General features: G+C 44.3%; 3 protein-coding genes across 9 annotated transcripts in view; 2 read left to right on the forward strand and 1 right to left on the reverse strand.

Annotated features, from left to right (window-relative positions):
- Positions 1-582: 582 nt before the first annotated feature.
- Positions 583-6,046, reverse strand: PRR11 (proline rich 11). Its single transcript, XM_086763153.1, has 10 exons — positions 5,966-6,046; positions 4,544-4,655; positions 3,975-4,128; positions 3,326-3,448; positions 2,756-3,019; positions 2,519-2,617; positions 1,877-1,986; positions 1,692-1,751; positions 1,502-1,598; positions 583-1,056 (listed from the first exon to the last, which is right to left on the reverse strand). Exons 2-10 carry the CDS (start codon positions 4,651-4,653, stop codon positions 988-990), a joined length of 1,086 nt encoding a protein of 361 aa, XP_086619279.1. The 5' UTR covers positions 4,654-4,655; positions 5,966-6,046; the 3' UTR covers positions 583-987.
- A 582-nt stretch (positions 6,047-6,628) lies between these two features.
- SKA2 (spindle and kinetochore associated complex subunit 2) lies at positions 6,629-20,124 on the forward strand. 2 transcript variants are annotated; one of them, XM_086763304.1, is made up of 8 exons: positions 11,857-11,873; positions 12,712-13,073; positions 14,189-14,278; positions 15,055-15,231; positions 16,527-16,613; positions 17,862-17,901; positions 18,779-18,903; positions 19,646-20,124. In XM_086763304.1, exons 3-7 carry the CDS (start codon positions 14,246-14,248, stop codon positions 18,877-18,879), a joined length of 438 nt encoding a protein of 145 aa, XP_086619430.1. In that variant the 5' UTR covers positions 11,857-11,873; positions 12,712-13,073; positions 14,189-14,245; the 3' UTR covers positions 18,880-18,903; positions 19,646-20,124. The 2 variants fall into 2 exon arrangements, with proteins under 2 accessions (XP_086619429.1, XP_086619430.1); XM_086763303.1 differs by lacking the exons at positions 11,857-11,873; positions 12,712-13,073 and adding an exon at positions 6,629-6,706.
- Positions 20,125-21,159: 1,035 nt separating this feature from the next.
- The window catches only part of TRIM37 (tripartite motif containing 37), a 29,663-nt gene continuing 26,082 nt past the window's right edge, over positions 21,160-24,740 (forward strand). For 5 of the 6 annotated variants that reach the window (XM_086763134.1, XM_086763135.1, XM_086763137.1 and 2 more), the window contains exons 1-3: positions 21,160-21,323; positions 22,915-23,016; positions 24,359-24,399. In XM_086763134.1, the coding sequence (XP_086619260.1) occupies positions 21,303-21,323; positions 22,915-23,016; positions 24,359-24,399 (164 nt within the window). In that variant the 5' untranslated portion in view covers positions 21,160-21,302. The remainder of the gene's footprint in view (positions 21,324-22,914; positions 23,017-24,358; positions 24,400-24,740) is intronic. The other variant, XM_086763140.1, reaches the window with a different exon arrangement.

Here is a 24,740-nt window from a genome sequence, read left to right on the forward strand (position 1 = left end):
CTGCGCCGCGCCGGCCCGGAAGAGGCGGAGCCTCGGCTGCCCCGCGCATGCGCGGCCCGGCCTCGGGGGCGAGGGAGGCGGCGGCGCCATGGCGGGGGGGAGGAACGCGCTCTGCGGGGACGCAGCCGGAGAGAGCGGGGGCTGCAAGGGAGGCGGCGCGGCAACGCTTTGCGATAAAGCCACGAGCAATGGGAGAGCGTAGGAGCCGAGTTTTGGAGGGAATCTGCCGAGAGCGGAGGTTTTCGCTTCCGCAGAGCCGTGGTTCCCCGAAGGGCGCGGGGCGCGCTGGGAGGACAGCGCTCCAAAACGCTGGAGAACTTCCACTCTGGCGTCATCTCTCCGGAAAGCAGCTTCAGCGGCTGGGGAAAGCGGGGCCTGGCCCCAGCCCGGCGCCGCGGGACGGGCACGTGGCCTGGCCGTCGTGAGCTCGACGCTCGGCTGGAGGCGGCTTTCGGCAAGCGCGGCCCTTGAACGCGAGAGGCGATCTGACACCAGCCAAGGCCGATACACGCTGCAGTTACTTCATACATCCTTTCCCACGTAATAGCATTGTGGAAACACACAGCCCTTCACTGTAATACCATCAGAGCACCAAACCGTTGCTTTTCTTTGAACATGTATAATTACCGTCAAGTCTCTCTTGTTAAAAAAGGTAAAAACAATACAGAATTTCAGCACGCGCACACGTATTTATATTACAAGCAGCACCAGTGCTGGGAACCTAATAGTCCCTGCTTCAGCAGCAGCCAGGTAGCAAAAGACTCAGGAAATGTCATTGTTTTTTTCCATTAACAGAAAAGATGCAACCAGATAGAGACACATTAGAAAGACGCTGCCTTTAAAAAGCAGAAATTTGCTGAAGGGGTTTCACAATGCCCTGTTCTCATATGCTCTAGATTTACTTCCAAATACGTATGCCTGAGCGAGGTAAAAATGGGATTCAAGTGGCTTCCTAACCACAATTGAAAAAGACATTGTTCCATAAACCTACTTTTGTTCATCAAAGCTGTTTGCTGCGCTTAACCGGGCAGGCGAGGGACTCTTTGGATGAGCCATCTGTCAAAATAAGGAAAGGGTCAGATCTTGGAGGACGAACTTAGTACTAGTTATGACTGAGATAAAATACAGTGCAATTCTTAACTGACATTCATAAAAGAAAACAGACGCAGCAAAAAATAAATGACATTGTTAACACCCAGATTTTGTTTCCTGCAAACTGGAACTATGAAGTTACAGATCAGTTGCCATCAAAACAGCAACTTTTCTTCTTACCATTATCAAATAACTGGCTGGAAGACGGGCATTTCCATTCTGCAGTTTCCTTACCATTAACGTGGGAATCAGCCTATTTGTAGGTACTTAGGGCTTTGGGATGAGAATTGTGGAAAGACTGTAACTTACGTGATGCATACCAGTGGCAATGCACTACAGGGAAAAAGATCAGTACAAACTTCTGTGGATTTTAAAGTTTATCGTCAAAAAGAAAGACACCATGACTTGCCTGAAATTTCCGCCGTAGTGCCTGTGTCATTATTGGTGTCAACCCAGACCCACATTCAATGTTTTCTTTATTAGTTAGTGGAGTGCCACCAGGACTTCTGAAAAGATTAGAAATAAGAGGAATTAGGATTAGTGCCTTTTTTTTTTTTTCCCCTAGGAAAACCAAAACAAGAGAACAGAAATGAACTTACCTTTGTATATTGACTTTCTTCAGATGTTTTCGAAGATCTAACTGATTTTTAGTAGGGGTACTAAAAAAAAAAACCAAAAAACAACCCACATTGTTAAGATAAAACATTTTCCACTCTGTAAACAGAGTTCATCACTGTTCAGAACAGAAAAATCTAATACCAAAGTAAGGAAGAAAGAGTCTTACATTAAGGAGTTTGTAACGTGAGCTGATGGCTGGGATTTAGGTCTTAGGCTAACACTCTGTAAATCTGAGACACTAATTAATGTCCGGCATGTTTTCACTGGTGATTTTCCCTAAAATGAGAAAAGAAATGTTACCACAAATAAACTTCAGAAGGCCTCACTGACCTTAAATCTATTTAATATTTATACTCTGAAAGACTTCTGTGGTCTATGGCTTGAATGCTTTTTTGAATCATTAAGATTTTAATGTGCCTTGGACAAAAATAGATTTATAAAAAAAAAAAAACCAACAACAACAAACTTTTGGAAATAAAATTTCAGCTAGGCAAAAGAAAGCCCAAAATCTGTCGATAACGCGTACTGTCGATAAAGCGACATGAAGGCTACATGCCCTTAATCTAAAACTGTCCTGCACGCCAGCCGAGACTGGAGTTAGTCACTTAATTTCTTCACTTCAAATGCCCATGTGCAGAATTAGAAGGATTACTTAAAGCTGATCACTGGGTTTTTGGAAGAGAAGAATTCATTTATTGAAAAAATCCTACAAGGGGCTAAGACAAGCACTGCAGGAAGTACGCCAGTTCCAGCGTGGAGTTTGCCCCAGTACACCATCATCCGTTTATCCGTGTGTCCTCCAGTTTACCTTGTCCACTCTCAGGTTGCTGTCCGTCTTCTTCAGTTTAACGTTCAGGAGATCTTTGAGAGTGATCTGCATCGGCCCATCTTTTTTCAGTGATGGTGCCTGACAACAAAGGTGGTTGGAAGGGAAATTAGGATCGGCAAGTGACCGAGCTCTCACAAAGACGCACATTCCTGAAGAAACCAGGTCCAAAGAACCCAGCCAGATGTAAAGAAATAGAGGAACCTTCTTTCTCCCTACCAGAAGTGCTTTAGAGCCGTTGCCCTGTTTGAGGAGGAGAGGTGCTGGAGGCAGTTTTGGTGGGGGCAGCGGTGGTGGTGGTGGCGGCGGGGGCGGCGGAGGAAGAGGTGGGGGGGGTACAGATACAGGCTGCAGCTGTATTGCAGAAGGTCCGGATACTGCTGACAGCGGGCCCATCTGCGCTGGTACAGGAGCACCCAGAACTGGTTTATTACACCTTTGACAAAGAGAATTTTCTGAAGACAAGCCTGCAATTCCATTCGTCTGAAAACAAAATAAATAAATACGAGAATATTAAATCCACTGGCAAAAGTAGATAGAATTTCAGAGAACAGAGGTTCTAGCTTCAGTTGATCAATAAAGACGTAAAAAGCCTCTTACGAGACTCGCCAGCAAACCGGTTCCCTCTAGCTATGAGGTAGCTGCAGTTTAGTAATGCTGAACGCAAAGAAAAGGTGAAACACTGCCCAAGGAGAAGCTCTTCAGATTTCAGTTTATATGCACTGACCACAGTTCCGTACATGCTTGCACAAGCAAACAGTACCCTGCCCCACTGGGACTGAGACTGACCTGGAGGGTTCCTTGTAGTCTGGCAAATTCAGCTTCCAGCTTTTCCAGCTGCTCTCTGAACGTATTTAGCTCCCTTAAGTAGATTTGTGATGGAAATATGGTGTCTTTAACCACCTTAAAACTCTAGGCATAAAAAGAAACCAGATAAGGGTTTTCACCAAGTCGTTTCCAGAGACAGGGCTATGATTACTATTGAAAGTTCTATCGCAAGGTCTTCTCATTGCAGTCAGTGGAAAGGCACAACGTGAAGATACAAAATATCACCTAATAGTTCCTTGGCAGGAACCCAAAGAGTGACTTTCTCCAAAAACCTTTAACTCTATCTACAAATTCTAAAGTGTAATCCCCATTTGACCTGAAAAATTAATACAATCATTTCTGCTATGAAAGAAAGACCGCACCTTCTGTCAGCGCAAATCCTCCTGATATTGCAATAAGAACCCCTACAATTTCACAGATGCATTTAATGTCCACAGTGGCCTTGACACTCTTCTCAGACTCCTTCAACAGTAAACACAAAGTACACTTTGGATGTTTCAACAGACATAACTAAGTGGACAGTTTAGTCCTCAAATCTGACTGTGTATCCTGCGTCTGAGCGCTAAGAACACCCTCACACAATGGCCAAAATAGAGAAGCAGAAACTTACCTGGGCAACTGTGTTCTGGCACCAACAGTATAAAAATGACGCAGTTGTTTTAAAGGGTTTTACCACATTTTTTACACTGGGCAAGGCTAGCGACCAGAGTGAGGATAGATGGCTTGGAGCAGGTGACGCGTTCGGAGCAAGATCACCTGCTGACCTGGGACAAAACATTTCAGAATGAGGCCATAATTATATTTATCATTTCAGCCTTTAAAAGTCAACTGTGACCAATCATCCGGAAATTACAAGTACCAGCAACAGCAGGTGACATCTGAGCAAACATGAGCACAGAGACCAGGAAAGATCAAGATACATTTTGATGAACGAGGGGAAAAAAAATAATATTTGTAATACGTTTTTATCCAAACTGCTTTTCCTGCACATTAAAGCTAATGACAGACAGAGTACTAGAAGATATACAAGATGAAACAATTTCACAGCATCCGTACCAGGATGTAGATAGACTATAGACTCGAAAAGCAATTCTGTCACCTCAGTTCCATGAATCATTGAGAGCAAAGAGTGGACTCAAAAACTGAGTTAAAAGGAAAAGTTCAAGCTGATCCTCTTACCGTGGAGAAGGACAATTTGAGCCCTGGGGGTTTGCAGCATGTCCTTTTTTTTGCAGTAGAAATTTTGCTCGGGCTCTCTGTTTTCGTCTGTGTTTCTTATACTTTGCCATTACTGTTAAAAAAAGATACATTAAAAATTAACGCATAGAAATACACCCACTTTCACGTGGGGACAGAGCTATTGCCAAATAGATAGGGAAGAACAGGGACTGCTTCTCAACAGCCCAGTCAGAAGTTATTCACATCTGTCTCCTCAGGGGTCCGTGCTGGGCCCAGCCCTGTTTTACATCTTTGTCGGCGACACGGACAGTGGGATAGAGTGCACCTTCAGCAAGTTCGCCGATGACACCAAGCTGCATGGTGCCGTCGACACGCTGGAGGGGAGGGATGCCATCCAGAGGGACCTGGACAGGCTGGAGAGTGGGCCCGTGCCAACCTCATGAAGTTCAACCAGGCCAAGAACAAGGTCCTGCACCTGGGTCATGGCAATCCCAGGCACAAATCCAGGCTGGGCGGGGAATGGATGGAGAGCAGCCCTGAGAGAAGGACTTGGGGTGTTGGTTGGTGAGAAGCTCAACACGAGCCGGCAATGCGCCCTTGCAGCCCAGAAGGCCAACCGCATCCCAGGCTGCATCAAGAGGAGTGTGGCCAGCAGGTCGAGGGAGGGGATTCTGCCCCTCTGCTCTGCTCTGGTGAGACCCCACCTGCAGCACTGCGTCCAGTTCTGAAGCCCCCAACATCAGAAGGACATGGACCGGACCAGTTGGAGAGGGTCCGGAGCAGAGTCACAAAGATGCTCAGAGGGCTGGAGCAGGTCTGCTGTGAGGCCAGGCTGAGAGAGCTGGGGCTGTTCAGCCTGGAGAAGAGGAGGCTCCGGGGAGACCTGAGAGGGGCCTTCCAGTGCCTAAAGGGGGCTGCAGGAAAGGTGGGGAGGGACTTTTGTCACGGGAATGTAGTGATAGGAGAAGGGGCAATGGCTTTAAACTGGAAGAGGGGAGATTTACATCAGGTGTAAAGAAGAAACCCTTCCCTGTGCGGGTGGTGGGGCCCGGCCCAGGCTGCCCAGAGGAGCTGTGGGTGCCCCATCCCTGGCAGTGCCCAAGGCCGGGTTGGACGGGGCTGTGAGCGCCCTGGGCTGCTGGAAGTGTCCCTGCCCAGGGCAGGGGGGTGGAACCGGAGGAGTTTTAAGGTCCTTCCCAACCCAAACCATTCTGTGAAACCACAGAAGGAGGAACCAGGCCCAGGGCTTCCCTGACCAGCGTCACCAGACCAGCCGCCCCTCGCCCCCCCGCGCCCCAGCAGCCTCCCCGCTCCCGCGTGGGGCCCGCCTCGCCCTTTAGGGAGCCCACACACAACTGCCGCACCCGAAACACGGGCACGGGTGACCGGACACGGAGCCGCCCCCCCGCAGCCGCCGCTCACCTCCCCGCCCGGCGCCGCCGATTCAAACCGCTCCCCGCGCCGCCCGCAGCCAATGGGAGCGCCGCTCTCTACCGTGTCGTGTCCCCCGCCTCCCGGCCCGTGTTAGCAGCCCGCTGATTGGCCGCTGAGCGGACGCGGGCCCAAGCCCGACGGGAGCTGGCGCTGCCCCACCCCGTCCTGGGACGCGCTGAGGCGATCTCCCCCGCCATTGGATAAAGGTTTTTTAGCTCGGCCAATCAGCTGCGGGATGCCGCTCGGCTGGGAAAGGCCAATGGGGACGAAAGGTAGGGGAGCACGGACCCGCCGGAGGGAACCGGAGGAGGTGACCGGCGCTCCCCTGCCCCGCCGGAGACGGGCCGCGGCTCAGCGACCGCTCTCCTTCCCGCCAATTGCAGCGGTGCGCTCCCTACTCCAGCCAATCACCTCTAGATTCCACTGTAGACCAATAGCGGCAGGCGGCGCTCCCCACTCAGCCAATCACTGACAGCTGCTTTTCTACCAACCAATAGGCTCCCCCCTACCTCGGAGAGGGTTTACATTCTCCCTCACCCAATAGCGAGCGCCCTCTGTCAGGGACGAACCAATGGGAGACGAGCGGCCAGTGACAGCTACCCAATGGGAGCCGCCGACTCTCCCATCCTGCGGAGCGAAGGGGGGGGGGGGGTGGGTATCTCCCCGCCGCCGCCTGAGGAATGTCAACTATTCAACATGGAGACGGCGGTTACCAGGCTCGAGACCATGGTGAGTCCGGGCTGAGGGGCGACCGGACCGGGGGCCGGCGGCGGGAGCGTCTCGGAAGGCACCGGGTTTTCGCCTGAGGGAAGGAAAAGGGGGGCGCGGGCGCGGCTGGTGGGAGGGGGTGGGGGGGGGCGCGAAGGGAGAGCGGACGCTCTCCCTTCGCGCCCCCCCCCACCCCCTCCCACCAGCCGCGCCCGCGCCCCATCCGGGCCCCTGAGCAGAGCCCGCGCTGCTCTCGACGGAGCTGCCGCCGTTCGGGTCAGGCGAGTTCGGCCGGGCCGGTCCATTCTGCTCTCTCCCCCCCCCCACCCCTCCAACCACGGCGAGGGGGGGGGGGGGGGGGGCGGGGCTTGATGGTGCCGCTCCATTCACCCCCTCAGCGCGGGGGCAGGGCCCGGCCATTTCCTTCTCACCTGGGGGGGGGCGGGGGGGGCGCGCAGGATGTACCGGACGCGTTTCTTGCGGTCAGGAGCGGGGGGAACGGGGCCGCTGAGCGGGGCAACCGGACCAGTGCGGTGCATTTCCCCATCGCGGTTGGGGGGGGGGGGGGGGGGCGTTGAGCAGAGCGCTCTCGGACTAGTCCATTTTTTTTCTCTCCGCGGGGGGTGAGGGTGGAGCTCTCACCTGGGCTGGCCCATTTTCCCTGTGGGGGTGTCCGGGGAGGGGAGACCGGCTTGGACTGTTTAATTCGTGCGCGGGGGGGTGACAGGGAGCAGGGCGATGTGGCGGGATGGTTTCCCGCCAGTGGCTGCCGTTGTGCCCCGCTTCAGCCCCCGCTTCTCCCTCTCCCCGGGAGGACGGGGCAGGTCGAGAGGAGCCGGGGAGCCTCCCCCACCGCCTCGCCGCCGCGGGTGGGCGCTGCGGGGCCGGGCCCGCCCTGAGGAGAGGGGCGGGTGGGGGCCGGGACCCTCAGCCGGGCCGGGGCCTCTGGAGGGGGGCGGCCGCCCGCCCTTCCCGCCCTCCTTCCTTGGCGGGGCCGGGGGTGTAGCCGGTCCCGAGGAGAGGCTGGTTTTTCCTTCAGCCCTTCGAGTTCGTGCAGTTTTTCAGTGTTTAACTTCGTTTCGGCGCTCTCTGAGCCAGCCCCTGAGGGCAAGGCTGAGCTACCTTATGTAAGAGCCGCCTTTCTGCCTGCCCCGCTCATGGAAAAGCGAGGGGAAAGAAAAAAAAAAAAAAAAGCTATGCTGTGCTTTCACACAGAGACCCTGGAAAACTGTCTCTTTAAACAGCCAAGTTCCCTGTGGCATCCTTCAAATCTTGCTCTTGATTTTTGCTTCTATGTAATGTATTCTTATTAAAGCTTTTTTTTTTTTTTTTTAGTTAAAAAGCTTTGGCCATATTTTATGCATCCAAATGCTTAATAGATAATATAATTTATCTTCTTAAATCCTTACATGAATTAAAATGCTTGTACTGACACAGTTCTCCAAAATATGACGCTCCTTTGGTTCTTGGAAACTTCCAGAAGTTTTTGTGTAATTTTAATTGTCCCAGCAGCAGTGTTAGGTGCCTTGATTGGTAAACTACAAGTGTCCTCATGGAGAGAAAAGTACCTTAGTCAATACAGAGACAAATAATAGGCTTTGAGGTTTTTTTTTTCTCCTGTGGCAATCTTGGTTCCAAGTTCTCATTAAGAAGTAAGTAAAAATGAGTTTAATAGTCACCTAGTTCTTATCTGTACACAGTAACATCACCAAAGTAGAATACTCAAGAGAAATGAAGAGTAGGAGGAACACTGGGAGAACATGGTGGGGAATATCGTATATCCACGTTATCCCGTCACCTAGTGAGTGCTAATTTTCACTATAACACACAGAACTGGTGTGCTGCTTAGTGCCCTGTGTTTCAGCTTGTTTACTTTACTTTTACTTTATTGCTCCTTCAGTCGTTTTTCCCCGGAACAAGCATACTGCGTCCCTTAAAGCATTAGGAACAGTGGGCAAGGAAGTGTTTGCTGTCTGAAAAGAAGCAACTGGCAGAAAGTTGTCTAAATGTGAGCTGGTTCTGCTGACATGCCTTTGTCACCTCACTGAGTGACCTGATTGTCACTGCGATAGGAAGACACTTCCGAGTGAATGTTTTAAGCTATAATACCGTTTCTGTTAAAAAATAAAAAGTAATGGTTTGAATAAATGCTAAATTACCTGCATTGGTTGAAAGATCAGAGAATGCAAACTGCGTTACCTAATTCTCAGTTTTACTGCGCTTTAAAAACAGGGTGGTGTGTTTGGTTTTGTTTCTTCTTTGAAGAAACCGTGCTTTTGAGAAGGTGGGGTTATCTCTGCTGTCCTCTGGATACTGAACTGCGGTTATCATAATGAATACTTAGAATGGTAATACTACGTACGCGGCATTTTAGTCCAGTGACATGCTACATTCTTGTCAGAGCTCTGAAGTTGTTATAATTTCAAATTCAAAACCTTGCCCATAGTGTAAGCTTTGTCTCCCCATAGCTTTTGTTAGTGTTTTTTTTTTTATATAAGCCTAGTTTATAAATAATGATTTAGAAATCAGTTTAGAAATACCTAGGTCAGATGTTGTTGTTTATTTATTTGTTTAAGATGGTGGGTTATTTCTGTGTTTTATGGAAATTTTGCAGATTAGTCACTCTCATTTTAGGACATGTAAATAATCAGAGAGGTATTTTGGCTCCCTTAAAGTTAAGAGGGGCTTTTATATATGGTAGTGCAAGAAAACAGTAATGGGACACTGTCTGCTTTGGTCTACGAGTAGACCAAAATGATCACTGCATGAATAATTTCAAGATGGAGAGCTCGTTCGGGTCAATTATCTGCACAGATGCTTCGTAACAACTTCCACAGCTTTTGAGACTATAGCTTGATCTTTCACCCTTTCTAATGACCCCAAATCATTTAGGTAATCCATTTGCGAACTTAATTGATTTTGTTTTCACCCTATTAGTCTCACATTTTTCTGTTTGTTTCTTCTGTTAATTTCTCCTGGCAGAACATGGAAGATGGTATACGTGGCTGCCTTCCACCATTAAAACTGCGGGGTGGCGCAGGGCAGTTGCATCTTCACCTGTTTGTTGGGGGAGGGTTTGTTTTTTGGGTTTTTTGGTTTTGTTTTTTTTTTTTTTTTTAAGAAAAGGGTGTTTTCTTAAATACACCTTGAACAATTTCACTTATTAATTTCCTATATACAAACCTCATTCAAAAGTGCAATGTTTCTCTTTGTCATTGTTTAAATTAATCAGAATATGTACATTGGCAACTATGTCTCAGCTATTGCAGCTTTGTGTCTCTTGCTTTTCCTTCTGCTCATTGTTTCTTTTTCCTGGATTTCCCGTGAAGTCAGCTCTCTCCACAGAAGTGTGATAAAATAACACCTCTTATTTCCCCGGAGGTTTTGACACGCATTTCATGGAAAGCTTTGTTTTAATCTCATGGAACCAGGGATAAACTAATTTGTAGGAGCTTAAAAAGAACAACGTGTATGAAAATACCAGGTAATCGATGGTTATTTGAGACTATTGCTCAAAGTACAGTAACAAGAAGAGCTGCGTGAGCCATAACATCCACAATATGAGATTCATCATGCGAAAGAATTGTAAAGCTGACTTATTAAATTAAACAAGAACACGAATACTAGGTGCTGTATTTTAGAACTTAAGCACCTGAGACCGTGCTGTACAAGCGTTCACTGAAGTCAGCTGGGACCGGAGATCATTCCAACAGCTTCAACAGACACAGAGTCAGGCCTCTAAAGAAAATGCAGCGCGTGGTGGTTGCTGGTGATGTTTCCTTCTGTACAACAATCTTTTCATTTACCTTTAGTGCTCAGGACTTCACATGCTGAGCTAGTGCCTTCCAGTGTGCGCTTCAGGTGTCTGCGCTGGAAGAAATTTTGTGGACATCCATTAAACTGTCAGACGAGCCGAGAATGCGTCATTCAGTGCAATTTAGTTAATTTCTGTCACTGTGTTTTTGGTATAGTGGACCTACTTTTTTCTTGAGTGGTGTCTGTCCAGTGCCCTTTTTATGTTGTACTACTAGTGATCACGCACAAAAAGCAGTGCAATGTTAAAAGGGCATTGGCCAGCAATACGATCTGCATTATTCATTCTTATTATTATTAGTATTAGAGTCACAAGTCGAAAGTCACAGAAGGTGATTTGCAAAGCAACAAAATGGGTTTGCCACTTTTTTTTTTTTTCCCACTCATTATCTTCTGGTTATTTACCAAGGAGAAATGTTAACTGGTCTTTTAATGACAAATACCATCATCTCTGTGTGTGTTTCCTTAGAAGTAAGTGCCCTGCAAAGAGGAAAGATGACTGTATAGCATTCCTGTTTCCTACAGCGTGTTCTAGAGAAACGTTACAGGTGTGGAGTTGACTCAGGTTGTTGCTCTGCGTGCACCAGCTATCATCTGGATCTCTCCTCTCCGTTCCTGCTTTGTTGCGTTTTGTTGTTAAGAATCTTAGTGCCTTCAAACCCTAAGAGTTCTCAAACTTTTTATATGAAGTTACTGGTTTTGTTAAAAAGAAACACACTTATTGAGATTTATGAAATACACGCCCACTGTGATGGTGCTCTGACGTCCATGTGGTAACCCCAGTGCTAACGTGCACCCACAATGTTGGGAAATGAGTGGCTGTCTAAGTGCATTTTAAAGTCATTCAGTACCCACAAGTGAGAAGAATAAAGTCTAGTGTCCAGAAAATGTTCCCTGTTAATTTGCTTGCTATGAGGCAAATCTAAGAAATAAATAAATTTGGAAATGTAGTTTCCAGTTAAGAGCGCCAAATTGTTCTGATAAATCTGTTGAGCATTTTGATGGGTGTTTCCCTCCTTTTTTTTTTTTTTCCCCCTTCTTGGTCAGTGGAATGATAGGGATTGCAAATAATACTAATATGTTGAAATATGTGAGTTTTTGTGTGTCTGACGCAGGACTTGGTGACCGTTAACCTTATCCAATTCTCCATGATCCACAGAAACCACTATCTGACTCGACCTACTTTTTCCGATACGTATTTTGAGTGTATTTATTACTTGTACAGAACTCTTGCTGCTAACGAATGCTCTGACTTTATTGCACTACTGTACTTTACAGCTAGCAGTGCAATAGTATTGTCAAAGCATCTGAAAGCAGAGTACGCAGCAATGGCTTGAGTCTCGCCCCACAGTTCCTAACGCTTTCTTCCAAGCCTGTGAGTAAATCACAAGTTTACATTTCACAAATTTCATTTGCTGTGCGATTGTGGTACAATACTCATCATACCAATGGTCCTAACCTAGAACATTAAGGTGGGATTTTTGCAAGGGTGTGTTTTTTGAAATACAGCAAGAAATAAATATTTATAAAACAAAGGAAGAATGGATCATAATGGAGGAATACATGGCAGTGCTTATAAACATGCTTTGAAATTGCTGATAATAAATTTTGTTTCTGTTAGAGTTAGCATACCTTCAGGAGAAGGCAGTGGTACTGAACTGTGTCAGTATTTTCGTTAAGCACAAATCTTATAATTACAGCCACACGATGGATAAGCATTCAGCTTCACATTCAATTTTCAGTGTCTTGAATCGTAGTAGTAGCATGGTACTAGTGCTTACTGTCATTCTGTAAATCTGCAATCATCAATATTGAATATTTCAGGGATAGAACTTCATGGATATTTTTGAAAGCCACCCATATTAATTGTCTGCCTTCCCAAAAATTAATAATCAAAATGAGGAGTTGGAGAAAAGCAAAAAAATATCTTTTTGGGGTGCCTGCCTCTAGAAATGAAAACCTAAAAATGTTCGCTAGTGGAGAAGAAGAGAAACAATTGAGCAGTTAGGAAAAATCCCTCGTGAAGTCTTTAAAAATACATAGTGTCATAGAAAGTATTTTATTCTTGCATTTTATCCTGCCTGGTTTCTGGGGTAGATGTGGGAAGGAGTTTTGTTGGGCAGATGGTAAGTTATGGGAGTAGCGGGTGAAAGCTCGCCCTTTGATTTATAGATGCTCAAGGTCTTCACTAGATTTATTTTCCTTTTCTTAAGCTATTATTTGAAAATTTACTGAAGGTGTGTATGTACGTGAAACATCATAGATTTTCCGTACATCAGAAAGGGGATTTTACTTTATCTTGGACGGAACACTATTCCTTTAGCCTAACTGAAGTTCCAGAGCCTCAGAGGTCTTGATGGCAGTTCCTGAAGGTGGACCCCAAGCTGATGTTTCCAACATATCCAGGCTACATCCAGAGACTACCAGTGTTTGTCACTGGCTACCATTACAGCCCTGCCCGGTAGTACTTTGGGATACAGTTTACAAATACAGCCGAGGGTTGATCCTTTAAAAAGTTGTCATGATTGCTTCAGGCTTCATCTCAATATAAATAGTGAAACCCTCGCTGAATTAAGTAAGTTACAAGCACTTTCAACTCGCGTTCATCAGCTTCTTTTGTGACTGCAAAATCCCCAAATCATTACGTTAAGAAATTAATGAGTTTTTTGTGAAGTGGGAAAACTGCTGTTAAGAAATACTAGTTGTTTAAAACCATTATTTAACTGGTTTACAGTAGAAGTCCTAAATAGCTATTAAAATTGCAGACTAAAATTAATTAAGTAATAATGCTATCAGCAGACTGTTTTACAAGGCAATTAGATAATTCTCTGGTGGCTTATTTATCCCAAGGAAAGAAATGTGATGTCATCAAATTTATTATCTATTTGTCAGTCTGGTTTATTGGGGAATAATACAATGTATTATGGCTATTAGAACCATCTGAGAGAATGCATTCTTAATATAATTAATAATAAAATCTCTGTTGATGTGCTTGGATCCTGAACACTTATTCATAGTCTCTGCTGTGTAAATAATGGAGTATTGCAGTTTTGCTTACAGCACTTTTAATGTTTGAAAAGCAATTAGCCAAGAAAAAGCTCTAAAACTGATGAAAAAAGTCAATATCTCTGGAGAAAAAAATCAAACATCTCGTGCATCCAGTGAAGATCAGTTGAAAAAAGATGCATGTTCTTGTCTATTGACATGACTTACATCTTTGGTTGCTTCGTAAAAACTTCTCGTGAGAGGTTTGGCATTGCCAGGGCACGTAAGATAGGAAGAGACGAAAATGTTTTCATGCATTTTGGGGAGCTGCATGAAACAGGTACTAATGGCAAGGTGCAAGGAGAACCATTTGGTAATTTGGGTTAGACAAATGGAAAGAGGATAAAATTAATCAAGCGTGTGTGTAGATGCACGTGTAATTCTTACATGTGAGAGGAAAATGGTTATGTTAAGTCTGAAAGTTTATCGCTTTGTATTTTTCAGGCTAGAAGTGTGTCAGTGTAATTGGCAAACATTAGCTTATGATATAGATTGGAGGAACAGAAACTTACTTTTATAGTACACGAGCCTTTAAAATGGAGGCATGTGGCTTCTGCTTCCCTGAAATGCAGGAAAGGCGAATGGTTGGGGTTTGTCTGCAGTTTTTGGGTTTTAATGCACTGTGGCTGATCTTAAATATTTTAGTTCCAGAAGGCAGAATCTGATCTGGATTACATTCAACAGAGACTGGAGTTTGAGATAATGAAAAGTCTTCCTGATAATCCAGCAGCAGAGGTAGTATTTTCAGATTAAATTAATAGATTTAATTGTATTTTGCATTAAACTGGTAATAAATGGGTAACTTTCTTTAATCCTAAAATATATGTGGCTGTTCTTTTATCTAGCTGTTAGGTTTTCATTATTATTAGAAAGTATTTCTTGCATCATGTCTTGCAATAACTAGCCTAATATGAATTCAGCACAGAAACTAACAAAATAGCCTTGATTTCTTGGTTTAGTGAAGTTCTCCCATGTTCTGCTTTGAGAAATGAGTAGTAATGTTAACACCTAAATTTAAGAGACAGATTCCAATCTGAGCTAAAACGCACCCTTGCTCAAAGATAAACTTTCTAATAAGCACTGACTAAATTGAGATTAAGGGGAGAGATGAGAGGAAAATAATAAATGGCATCATGTAAAGCGTTTTGTAAGTCAGTCCTTGTCTCTATGTATATTGTGACATATAGTGGGAAAATAATCTTTTTAGTTAGAAGTCCATAACTTATTCCAACTGAGAAAAGCCATTAAAATTCACCAGCACGATAAATTCATCCTCCTGTATTTGCTGCGGAACCATAGAGTTGTGCTGTTTTATTAACACTACCTAGCATTTTTGCGTATGAAAAATTAAATGTATAGATGAAACAGACGCTGACAGCTACGCTTTTCACTGTAAAGGCTCGTTTCATGTTATATTTTAGTGGCTCTAATGCCTACACTTTTAATTGGTATGTGGCGACATTATTTTTATCTTCCTAAATACATTAAATGTACTTTTAATTTCCACATAGGAAAATCCAGTTGCTCTCTTGGAAGAACTCTCACTGGTGAAATCTCGTTATAAGACGTTATGTATGCAGCTGGAAAAAGTTTCCATAGAGCAGAGAGAATCCATGAAGGGCATCCGTGCTGCTGTAGAGAACACAATGAAGATGGTTCAGGCATTACAGGAACAAAGTGATCTTGAGGTAGTATTTTCATTTTAGTCCCTGGGGTCTCGCTCATGTAAATGAACATGTATTTGCGTAACCTTCATGTAGATGTGAGTGCTTCCATTGGAAACTGTTTTACGTGCAGACTCTTAGAAGATAAGAAGACAGTTTACCTGAAGAAACTGTTTGCAAGATTGGAGCTCTTTTTGTAAATCATAAGCCTGATTCATCCCTCAGCAGTTAAGCGAGTGGTGTTCAGTTTTGGAGTAGAAGTAATACCTGAATAGTGTGACACACGTTTGAGAAGTGTCACAGAACTTGATGCCTCTGCGCACAGCCTGTGTCCCAGTTCTATGCTGATTTTTTAAAAAGTAGCAACCTTCAAGTAATTAGAAAGTGAAACCAACTTTAAAAGGCAAAAGAAGCTTTTAAATGGCAAATGTATTTTCACTGTCTAAAGGGAGTAACTTAAAATTAATGCATTGTAACATACGCAGTGGAACTGCTGTTAGTGCAAAGTATTTTTTTCCCAGTATGATAATGTCTGTCTATTAAAGAAACCCGACAACAAGCAACACATTTTCCGAAGTGGTCTTCAGAGGCTGTGTCATTACAGTTTTGCAGAGGTTGTGAAAGCATTAATTTATCTCATTACAAATAATGAGATTTCGATCAAAAAAGATAATTGATGGTCTAGTGGCAAAGACAGAAAACTGGTGTGACTGAAACACATTCCCAGATCTGAGCTCTCACTTTAATGTTCTAATGACAGTGCCCCAAGATTGTGTTTAATCTGTCAACAGCTCTAGATAAGTTACTGCTAAGTCTTTACAGATAACATGTACTGGAAAATGATTTAAAAGACAGTAGTTGTACGTCAGAGAAAGGAAAAAATACTTTCTCTTCCTTTGTTCCAAGGATATGCTGCCAAGAATAATTTCATATTTGGATTTTGTTAAAGTGGAAGACTCTAGTCTCTTGAGTTATATTTAGACTTTTTAGATAAAGATTTTCTTGTACTTTGTATATTTCCTAAACCAAAAATAAATTAAACTGTTCTGGAGAAATGTAAGTCTTTAAGTGAAATACTTCTTTTTATTGAATAATTTATCTTCTTTCCGTTGAATCATTGACAGTATTGATGTTAAAGGAATATTATGGTTGGATTTTTCAGAAATAGTTCGCTTGTAAATTTGCTTTTATTTGAAGGAAAGTAGGAATCTACTATTAGTTTCCATGAGAAAAGTGCTACACAAACATTGAGGTCTTCTGTAAATATCATCACCCTAGGAACTGAAAGTATCAGAGTTACTTGTTTGTGTTTTTTCTAGCGCTTACCTCTGTCAGAAGAAGAACAGACTGCAGCACAGCAGTTAACCTGGCAAACTGATAAAGAAGTGGAATCGCTAGTGGAAGAGGTAATTAGGCCGCAGAGTGTCAGTACTCCAGAAACCATTAATCCTGAGTAGCTCAGCTGAAGTCAGAAGGGCTGTTTTTGTGACTTAATACCTCTCAAATCAATGGAATTCTTCAGAAATGGGAAGTGGTTACTCTTGTTGATCTTACTGTTCTGTTAACTCACTGCATGAGAAGCCTTTGGGTGGGAGTGAAGAATGTCATTGATTCAAACCAATGTATATCCAAATGGAGATAAATTTAATTTCATGTAAAATACTAAATAAATTTTGGAATATGAGTAACAATAAGTATATTCTAACTGTAATGCAGCAGAACATAGATCTAAACTAATAGTTGATAGAAAGTCAGATATTGTCCCATAGCTACTCAAAGCACAAACTTTTAATATCATTATCTGCAAAGATTTGGTCTGGATCTCATATTAAAAGCAAAATACTAAAGAAGGTTAATAGAGTGTAATTATCTTTCTGACCTTACCTTTTTCTCCGTGTCTTCTCACTGCCCACTATTCTTCAGTCAAAGGATGCCTCGCTTTCTCTCCCTTTATTGCCACGGTTGGTTTGCATGAAAGCTGTCCGGTATCTTGCAGCTTCATTCATTCTTCCTTTGCAAATATCTTCTCCTGTCTTGAAAAATGCTCTCAATTTCTGTCTTCCCATTATTTAATTCTAAAGCACTTAAGATACGGCTGGCATAAACCAGGCCCAATGCAAAATGTAGCTCTATCCTGCAGCTACAGCGGGCAGGTTAATTGGTATCTGTCCCTGTGTTGTCAGGGAGTATGAAGATGTTCTCTGAGAGGCAGAAAGAATGGAAAGATGTCACAAAGGCCATGGGATTTTTTTTGGCAGTGCTGTATTTCTGGCTGAGGCGAGTTAGATACAGCTACCTTCAGCTTGTCAGAGCTGTCAGCCTCTGAAGGTTGCTTGAGAACAGGAAAGCCATCTTTTCCCTTTGCTGCGTGTGCAGTGCTTTCAGCTAGATCCACGCCAGAATGCAATGGGGAAAGCTGAGCAGGCTCATCTGACTTGTATATAAATCTTCTGGTATCAGTTTAAAACTTACTTTTATTTGAAACTAGGGTTTGTTTAATGCCTAAGATTTCGCTGTTGACTTCATTCAGTGGCTGCAAGATCCTTGATATTCCAATGCTAAAATGTAATTACTCATGCACAAATGAAATTGTAAAAAATAATTTCTAAAGAAGATTCCTACAGATCCTGACATGATCTCTTGTTTATTTTTAGCCATTGTGTTCAGGATCTACAGTCTCTGGCTCAGCTGAAGGTAAGTGCCGGAAGAAGAATCTTCCTGCTGGTTTTTTTCCCCACCTTGACTGATCTCACGTACACACACCCAGTCCCAGTGAGTAAGCTTTCTGAATGGTATCAGTCTCTCCTAAGAATTCCATCTCTAATATTGAACTCAAATAGTTCTGTGCTACTTAAACATATCAAGTTTAAACATATATAAATGTATGTAGAATTTGAGGAGTAATGAATGAACTGTTTTGCTTTCTGAAAAATGCAGATATTGTAAATAACTGCAGCTGACAAGGGCGGGCGAGGTCTGTTTTACCCCTAGTACAGTAGGGGCAGATTGCACAGTAAGTAGGAGTGGGCTGAGACCTAGGTTTGGTTTCTGAGCTCTGAAAAAACAGAGAGCCTATGATGCACAGTAAATTCACTGTTTTCACTCTCAAGCACTAGTGACTACTGCTTTGATGTGAAGAATTTAGACTTTAGTATAGAGAAAGTGAGCCCTTAGTTGTATTCCACATATAGTTCTCAAGTCTCTGGGGAGTTTTCCTTGCTTTTGATGGGATGGGAGTGGACATTGTTGTGTTTATGGTCTGGAAGAAATGGTGTACTAGTCTTACCTAGAAATAGGTCTCGTTTAATCCATTTATCCCTACTTAGAGACAGGAATTTTCCTAGTTCTTTAAAAAAAAAAAAAAAAGAAAAAGGAAAAAAACTAGTTACTGACAGACCGAATTTATTAATCCACACCAGATCACACGTTAAATGATTTTTCCCTGGGTCTGCAGATACAATTTCCTGCTGGAAAATCTTTCTTTAGACTCGTTTAGGGGTTTTCTTAAAAAGTAATGAAAGTACTTTCTATCTCTGGCCTAATTTCTGAATTTCTATTTCTAATTTTTTAGAAACAAAATTCAAACCATTGACTGAGGAAATACTTACGACTGTGCCAAGGAGCATCAGAAGTACTGGCAGACTTGAACAGTTTGTACAGGGAGTTATTTAACCACTTCATTGTAAATAAAACCAGGTAAGACTTTCATTAGTAAGTCATTAATTAGTAAGAATTTTACAAGCTGTAAAGAAATTCAGCCTTTTCAAATTAAACAAAACCAGACAGTTAACCATTTGCTGCTGTATTGTAACTTCATGATTTGATTTTACTCTACGCTCTTCTTGGTTAGTTACATACCCCAAAGTGTTAGGCCATCATACAAAATTAATTTGTGTAAAAATGGCTTGTATGATTTGATAATTTTCAAAACTGCATGTCAAGTTCTTCAGAAGCAGGTTTTTTTCTCTTTGATTTCACTATACAGATGTCCAAAACTGAGGCTACTGAGGGCAGTTTTGCTGACAGTCATACTGCCAAACCCTTTTAGCTCTCAGAGTCTGCACCCAGACTGGAAAAGCAAAGCCCTGATGCTAAACCACGACCCCTGAACCCTGCCCTCCTCGCACCAGCCCCTCCTGCCTCCCCAAGCCCTGACCCCTGCCTGGGATGTGTGCTGTGGATTTCTTGCAGGCTGCTGTTAAAAATGAGGAAGTTTTAAACTCGGGAATTCTGTCTCGTTAACCCTAAGGCTGGATTAGCAAATGGCTGTTCTCAGTTTGAAGCAGCACAGAAAAGTTGATGACAATCTGGATAAGCATGAGAATTACAGAGCACTTGCAAAAATAATTCATTAAACAGAGCGCGCTTTTTAGCCTTTTTCTGCCAGACCTGATGTTTGATACCCTGTTTTGCTAAATAGTTTGTTTTTGTCTTACAGGGCAGCACTGAGTGTTTCGCAGATGAGCAAGATGAACATGAAAGCCACTGACTCAAGAATACAAATCTTGAAAGAACTTGCTATTGTGGAACTTGATAAACAAGGAAACGTTAAATTAGTGGTGTAAATGTAAGCTCAGTCTGTTCTCATTTGATGTACAGGCAATTCGGTCGTAGCTCCTGGATTATTAACAAGGAAGTATTTCTGTGGTGTCTAGGAGTTAAGTCCACTGTTGGAAAGCTGTTAATGTTTCTGTATACAAATTCTATTTATACTTAACATTGGAGAGTTAAAAAACATTGAGGTTGATATTTTATCTTTCATATTTATAGGACTATAGTTGATGCGTTTTCGAAAAGTATTGTTAGCCATGTGACACTTCCATGTTCTTGCTTACATTCCTGAGTGGGTTTTTAAGACAAATAACCCAAACCACTTAATTGTTCTTACATTCCTGAATAAATGATGAAAGCTAAGGAGACGAGGCCGTAAATTTATTACGCTTTTGTTTATGTGGCTCCTGACCCTGAGCCCTGCCCTGACCCCTGAACCTGGTCCCTGATCCTCTTTGTTTTCCTTTGATGGGAACTTTAGAGTCCAGTAAAATTGAGGTTGGAAGGGACCTCTGGACATTGTCCAGGCCAACCCCCTGCCCAGAGCAGGGCCAAATGCAGCAGGTTGCTTAGGGTGCTGTCCTGGAAAACTCCAAGGATAAAGACTTCCCAACCTCTCTTGCAATGTTTGAACACCCTCACAGTAAAAAGAGGGATTTGTTTTCTTATGTTTAATGTTTTGTATTTATTTCAGTGTAATTCGAGAAAATCCCTACATTTTCTTGTGAAAAATGATGGCTGTCAAAGGAGAGAAATCTAAATTAGTGCCCTTAGGAAGGGAAAGGCTAATTTCTGCAGTCATCAGTGAACTGGTTGGTCTATTTAGTTTGTTGGGAAGAAGAACAGGTTGTGTGTTGAAGAAATGGGAGGGAGGACAGGGATAACCTGATTTTATGATGTCCGCTGCCGAGAGTACGCTTTTACCTACAAGATTGCTATTGCTTCACAAACTGCTTTAGCATATAAGCATTTAGATCATATTGATCACTTTCAATACAAGACTCCATCCTTACTCTCACCACCTTCAACAGCGTTAAAGATGTGTTTAGTGAAACCTGGTTAAAACATTTAGAAGATCCCTGTTAGTGGGGAAACAGCTGCAGCTGGGATTGCGCGGAGTGCCATTTCACTGCCGCCCTGAGGAGTCACCTCGCCTTGCTTGCGCTTACTCCTGCAATCTGTCATCAGCCCAGAGCAACGTGCGTTCAAAGCGGCCCCGCGGTTCCCCCGGGCGCTGACCGGGCCCGGCCGTTACCGCAGCTCCCGGGAACCGGGCGGGAGGCACCGCCCCGGGCGCTGACGGCGCGGCGGGCGGGCTCGCTGTCACTGCGCATGCGCAGTGCGGGGCGGCGGTTAGGCCGCGCCTCCCCTCGGCCGCCGCAGGGCGGGCTGCGCCGCTGTCTGTGAAGATGGCCGGGGCTCGGGCGCAGCCTGTGCCCGGCGGCTTCTGAACCCTCTCTGCACCTTCGCTTTTCGCCTCCGGGCAGTGCGGTAGAGAGAGGGGCTGGGGAGAGCCTCCCCCGCCGCCTCCGGGAGCCGCGGCCATGGACGAGCAGAGCGTGGAGGTGAGCGGTGAGGCGGCGGTTGCGCTCGCGCTCCCCGAGGGAAGGCGGGAAGGGCGGTGCGGGGGCAGCGCTGCCTCCCCGGGGCCGCAGCTGCGGGGGAAGCAGGCGGGGCCGGCTGCACCTTCTCCTCCGCGGGGGATGCGGAGGAGGGCCGGGCCTCTCCAGCGGGAGCCTGGGGCTGGGCATCCTGACCTGTTTACGGGTCAGGGGAGGGCTGGCGGGTGGCGCCGGGGCTGCGGAGCGCTCGGCGGGTCCCTGTGCGGGGGGAAAGGGGCCGAGCGGCACCGAGCTGCGGGTGGAAGGCAGATCGGGGCTCTGCGGTGGGCAGGGATGCGCACAGCAGGGAGCTTGGCTCTGGCGCCGGGCAGGAAGGAAGCAAGGCGTAGAGAGGTGGCATTTCTAGGTAACACGCAGCTATTTTACGTAGTCGGGGTTAGAAAATAAAACTGGCGGAGCATCCGCGGTGCGTGTTCGGGAGGAGGATGGAGACCTGGCGTGGCAGAACCCGTCGTGGCATGCGGGAAGGTACAATACTCGGTGGCGGCTGCAGCCTGGGCAGCTTGCGCGCCTTGCTGTGGTCCGCATTAACGGCGACCAAACAGGAGAAGAATTTGGAAGACATTCTGTGATTGCTTCCTGTAAATGCGTGTGTTGCATTCTAATGGTTTGCAGCCATTGTGGGAGATGCTGAGGTACCTACCTGTAAATTGAAGATACGCCTCACTTTAGCACTGATTTATCACTTTAACTCTGTGGGGAAAAAGCTAGCCCATCTGAAGAATCTTGCCAAGCTCCATAGTTAAAGCCAGGAGGGATCTAATTCCTGTACAACACAGAATGTAAAACTTCTTTATCAATGAAAAATTTATCAATATGGAAAGCAAACATTACTTGTCATTTCAAAATACATTTCTCATTTTGGGAATGGAGAGAGATGAGGTGATTGTATTCTGCAACAAAATGCTTTTCTCTTCAAATCGATATAGTAAAAAAAAAAAAGGTCAAATTACATTTTTATTGCCCAAGACTGAGTAAATGAGGTGTGACAGAGTGTAGAAACTGTGGAGCTGGCGCTAATGGTAGGCGGTAAAAGAACGTAAGTCTTATTTAAAAAAAAAAAAAAAGCCCCGTCCAATTAAATCCATCTCATTAGCATTCTGTGTAATACCAACATGCACTTAGCACTTACAATGCTCTTGCATTGGTTTAGTGCCAATGCATTGAAACTCATGGGTTCAGAATCTGCAGGTACAGCACCGTTTCTTCTGGCGACTGTTCAGTCCTGTGTGAACACAAATAGGAATCATATCTTGGCTGCAGAAAGGCCCATCTGGAAAAAGGTAATCCAAACGAAGGAACTGTCTTGAAGAAGAGTGTTACAAAATGGGTACTGAGAGCTGGTGTAGCATAGGAGAAAGTGGGGAGAAGAGCCATGGTGTTTGGCTTAGTCTCTCGCTCTGAGATGCGCTACCCATGGCTGTTTGGAATGGGGCTGTGTTTATGAAACCTGGCCCTCTGCCCGGGAAATAAATGCAACTCTGATACGTTTGAAGTATGCGGCTTAACAATAGCGGTAATCTACCCTTTGCAGAGCATTGCTGAAGTATTCCGATGTTTTATTTGTATGGAGAAATTGCGTGATGCACGTCTGTGTCCTCATTGCTCCAAGCTGTGCTGTTTCAGTTGTATTCGGGTGAGTTTTCATATTATAGTTTGTTCTTGCAAATATATGAACTTAAAAATGACTGAGCACACAAACACTTCCATCTTTCTTGCCCATTTTCCTGGAATTCCAAGGATTCCTTTCTCCTACTTTGTGCTCTTTAGTTTCCCTTTCAGAATGTTTTATGACACCCTGAGGAAAAACTAGGCAGGCTGTGCATTGCATTCAGTAGTGCTGATTATAGGGACTATCTGGAATAATTGCTTTTAAGAAACAGACATATAATGATCCCTTCTTTAGCATCTTTTGGGAGTCAGTGATGCTTGTCGGGAAAGACAAAAGTTGGAGCAGGAATCAAATGCTGACTGCATCTGTCACTATAGAGCACTGGTAGGGCATAACATCACCTCTTGTCATCTTGGAGATGTTTCTAAATACTTACCAAACTCGTACGATCCGATCCGATACGGGCTAAACCTTTCTCGAGGCAGTCTGGTACAGCAGGCTGAGGCAGCATCAGCACCTCAGTTCATTTATTAAGGTCATGGTTACCAACGTGTAACGCTCTGGTTCCAAGTCCAGACCCTGCTAGGTGTTAGTGTAGTGGGAGAGGGTTCAGCTGAAGTTTTCAAACTGCTGGTAGCGTTTCCAGAAATGGGAACAGACAATCATCATTCACTTTGAAAGCTGTGACAAGAACTTTAGGTGAAGGATTTGTGTTAAATATTAAGAATTTTAGATGGCACGTTGTTACTGGGTGATGAGAGATTATTCATGAAAATCTTTAAATGTAGTAGTGAGCTGACAAATATAAACCCTTCAGCTGCTGAGCTTTTACACTTCTAAGTTGTAGTGGGCAGGTGAAGTTCTTTACTCAGCTACTTGTCTTCGGAGCTTTCTGGAAGAGAAGTGTTCAAAGGATCCTTGGGGATTTGATCATTGAACTGCAGGTATCTAACTTGCTTATAAATAGCTCGAGGGGAAGAAATAAGTTACCTTGAAGACTAAGAACATAGACTCCAAAAAATATGCGTGCTCTATTTCTTGCTTTCTTTTGTTGGTCTGTGACTATGGGAGTCTGTGCCAGGTGTGTGGTTTTTAATGTAATATTTGGTACCTCAAAATTCTATGTATAATTTTAACTGAAGCGTCTTTGACATCTAAAGAAAAGTGGTTGCTTTGTAACTAAGATACAAATAGCAGCTTCTTCTGTGACTAAGTGGAACAGTTAAATTGCAAATCTGTAAAAAAAAGGAAAAATATAGGAAGACTGTAATAAAAAGAAATACCTCCTAATTAACATTAGAGTGTACTTGCTTGCATGTCTTTTCTTCCCGTCTCTTAAAAAATGTTTTTCCTTTTCCCTTCACAGCGTTGGCTGACTGAACAAAGAGCTCAGTGCCCTCATTGTAGGTAAGGTATTTTTAATATCAGGAATTGGGTGTACTGTCCTGTTACGAGCGGTCTTTTTTCAGCGCAGGTTGCACTAAATTTCTAAGCTTGATTTTTTGAGACCTGCCTGCTGTTACTGTAAAAACTTACCCTGGTATAATACTTATTATAAAATATGTTCTGGTTTTGTGCCAAGCTAAGCAAGATCTTTGTTCTTACCCTATTACACTGCTGTTTTCAGTGCGTGTAGCTGGTGTAATAAGAGCAACTAGGTGGTATTCCCCTTAGAACTCTTTATATTCTTCTTGCAAGAGTCAGAAACTAGAAACTTTGGTTTTCAGACTGAAATGTTGACTTTATTT

The sequence above is a fragment of the Chlamydotis macqueenii genome, chromosome 19 (assembly GCF_036417535.1).
Source record: "Chlamydotis macqueenii isolate bChlMac1 chromosome 19, bChlMac1.mat, whole genome shotgun sequence".
Classification (NCBI taxonomy): domain Eukaryota; kingdom Metazoa; phylum Chordata; class Aves; order Otidiformes; family Otididae; genus Chlamydotis; species Chlamydotis macqueenii.

What these genes read in the sequence shown, in the direction of transcription:
- SKA2 (XM_086763303.1), top strand. Translation starts at nt 6,674, where the DNA reads ATGGAGACGGCGGTTACCAGGCTCGAGACCATG. An exon ending in TTACCAGGCTCGAGACCATG is followed by an intron (nt 6,707 to 14,188) that starts GTGAGTCCGGGC and finishes TAAATATTTTAG; the next exon opens with TTCCAGAAGGCAGAATCTGA. An exon ending in AGTCTCTGGCTCAGCTGAAG is followed by an intron (nt 17,902 to 18,778) that starts GTAAGTGCCGGA and finishes CTAATTTTTTAG; the next exon opens with AAACAAAATTCAAACCATTG.
- PRR11 (XM_086763153.1), bottom strand. Translation starts at nt 4,653, where the DNA reads ATGGCAAAGTATAAGAAACACAGACGAAAACAGAGAGCCCGAGCAAAA. An exon ending in GACTACAAGGAACCCTCCAG is followed by an intron (nt 3,020 to 3,325) that starts GTCAGTCTCAGT and finishes TTTTGTTTTCAG; the next exon opens with ACGAATGGAATTGCAGGCTT. An exon ending in GCAACCTGAGAGTGGACAAG is followed by an intron (nt 1,987 to 2,518) that starts GTAAACTGGAGG and finishes TTCTCATTTTAG; the next exon opens with GGAAAATCACCAGTGAAAAC.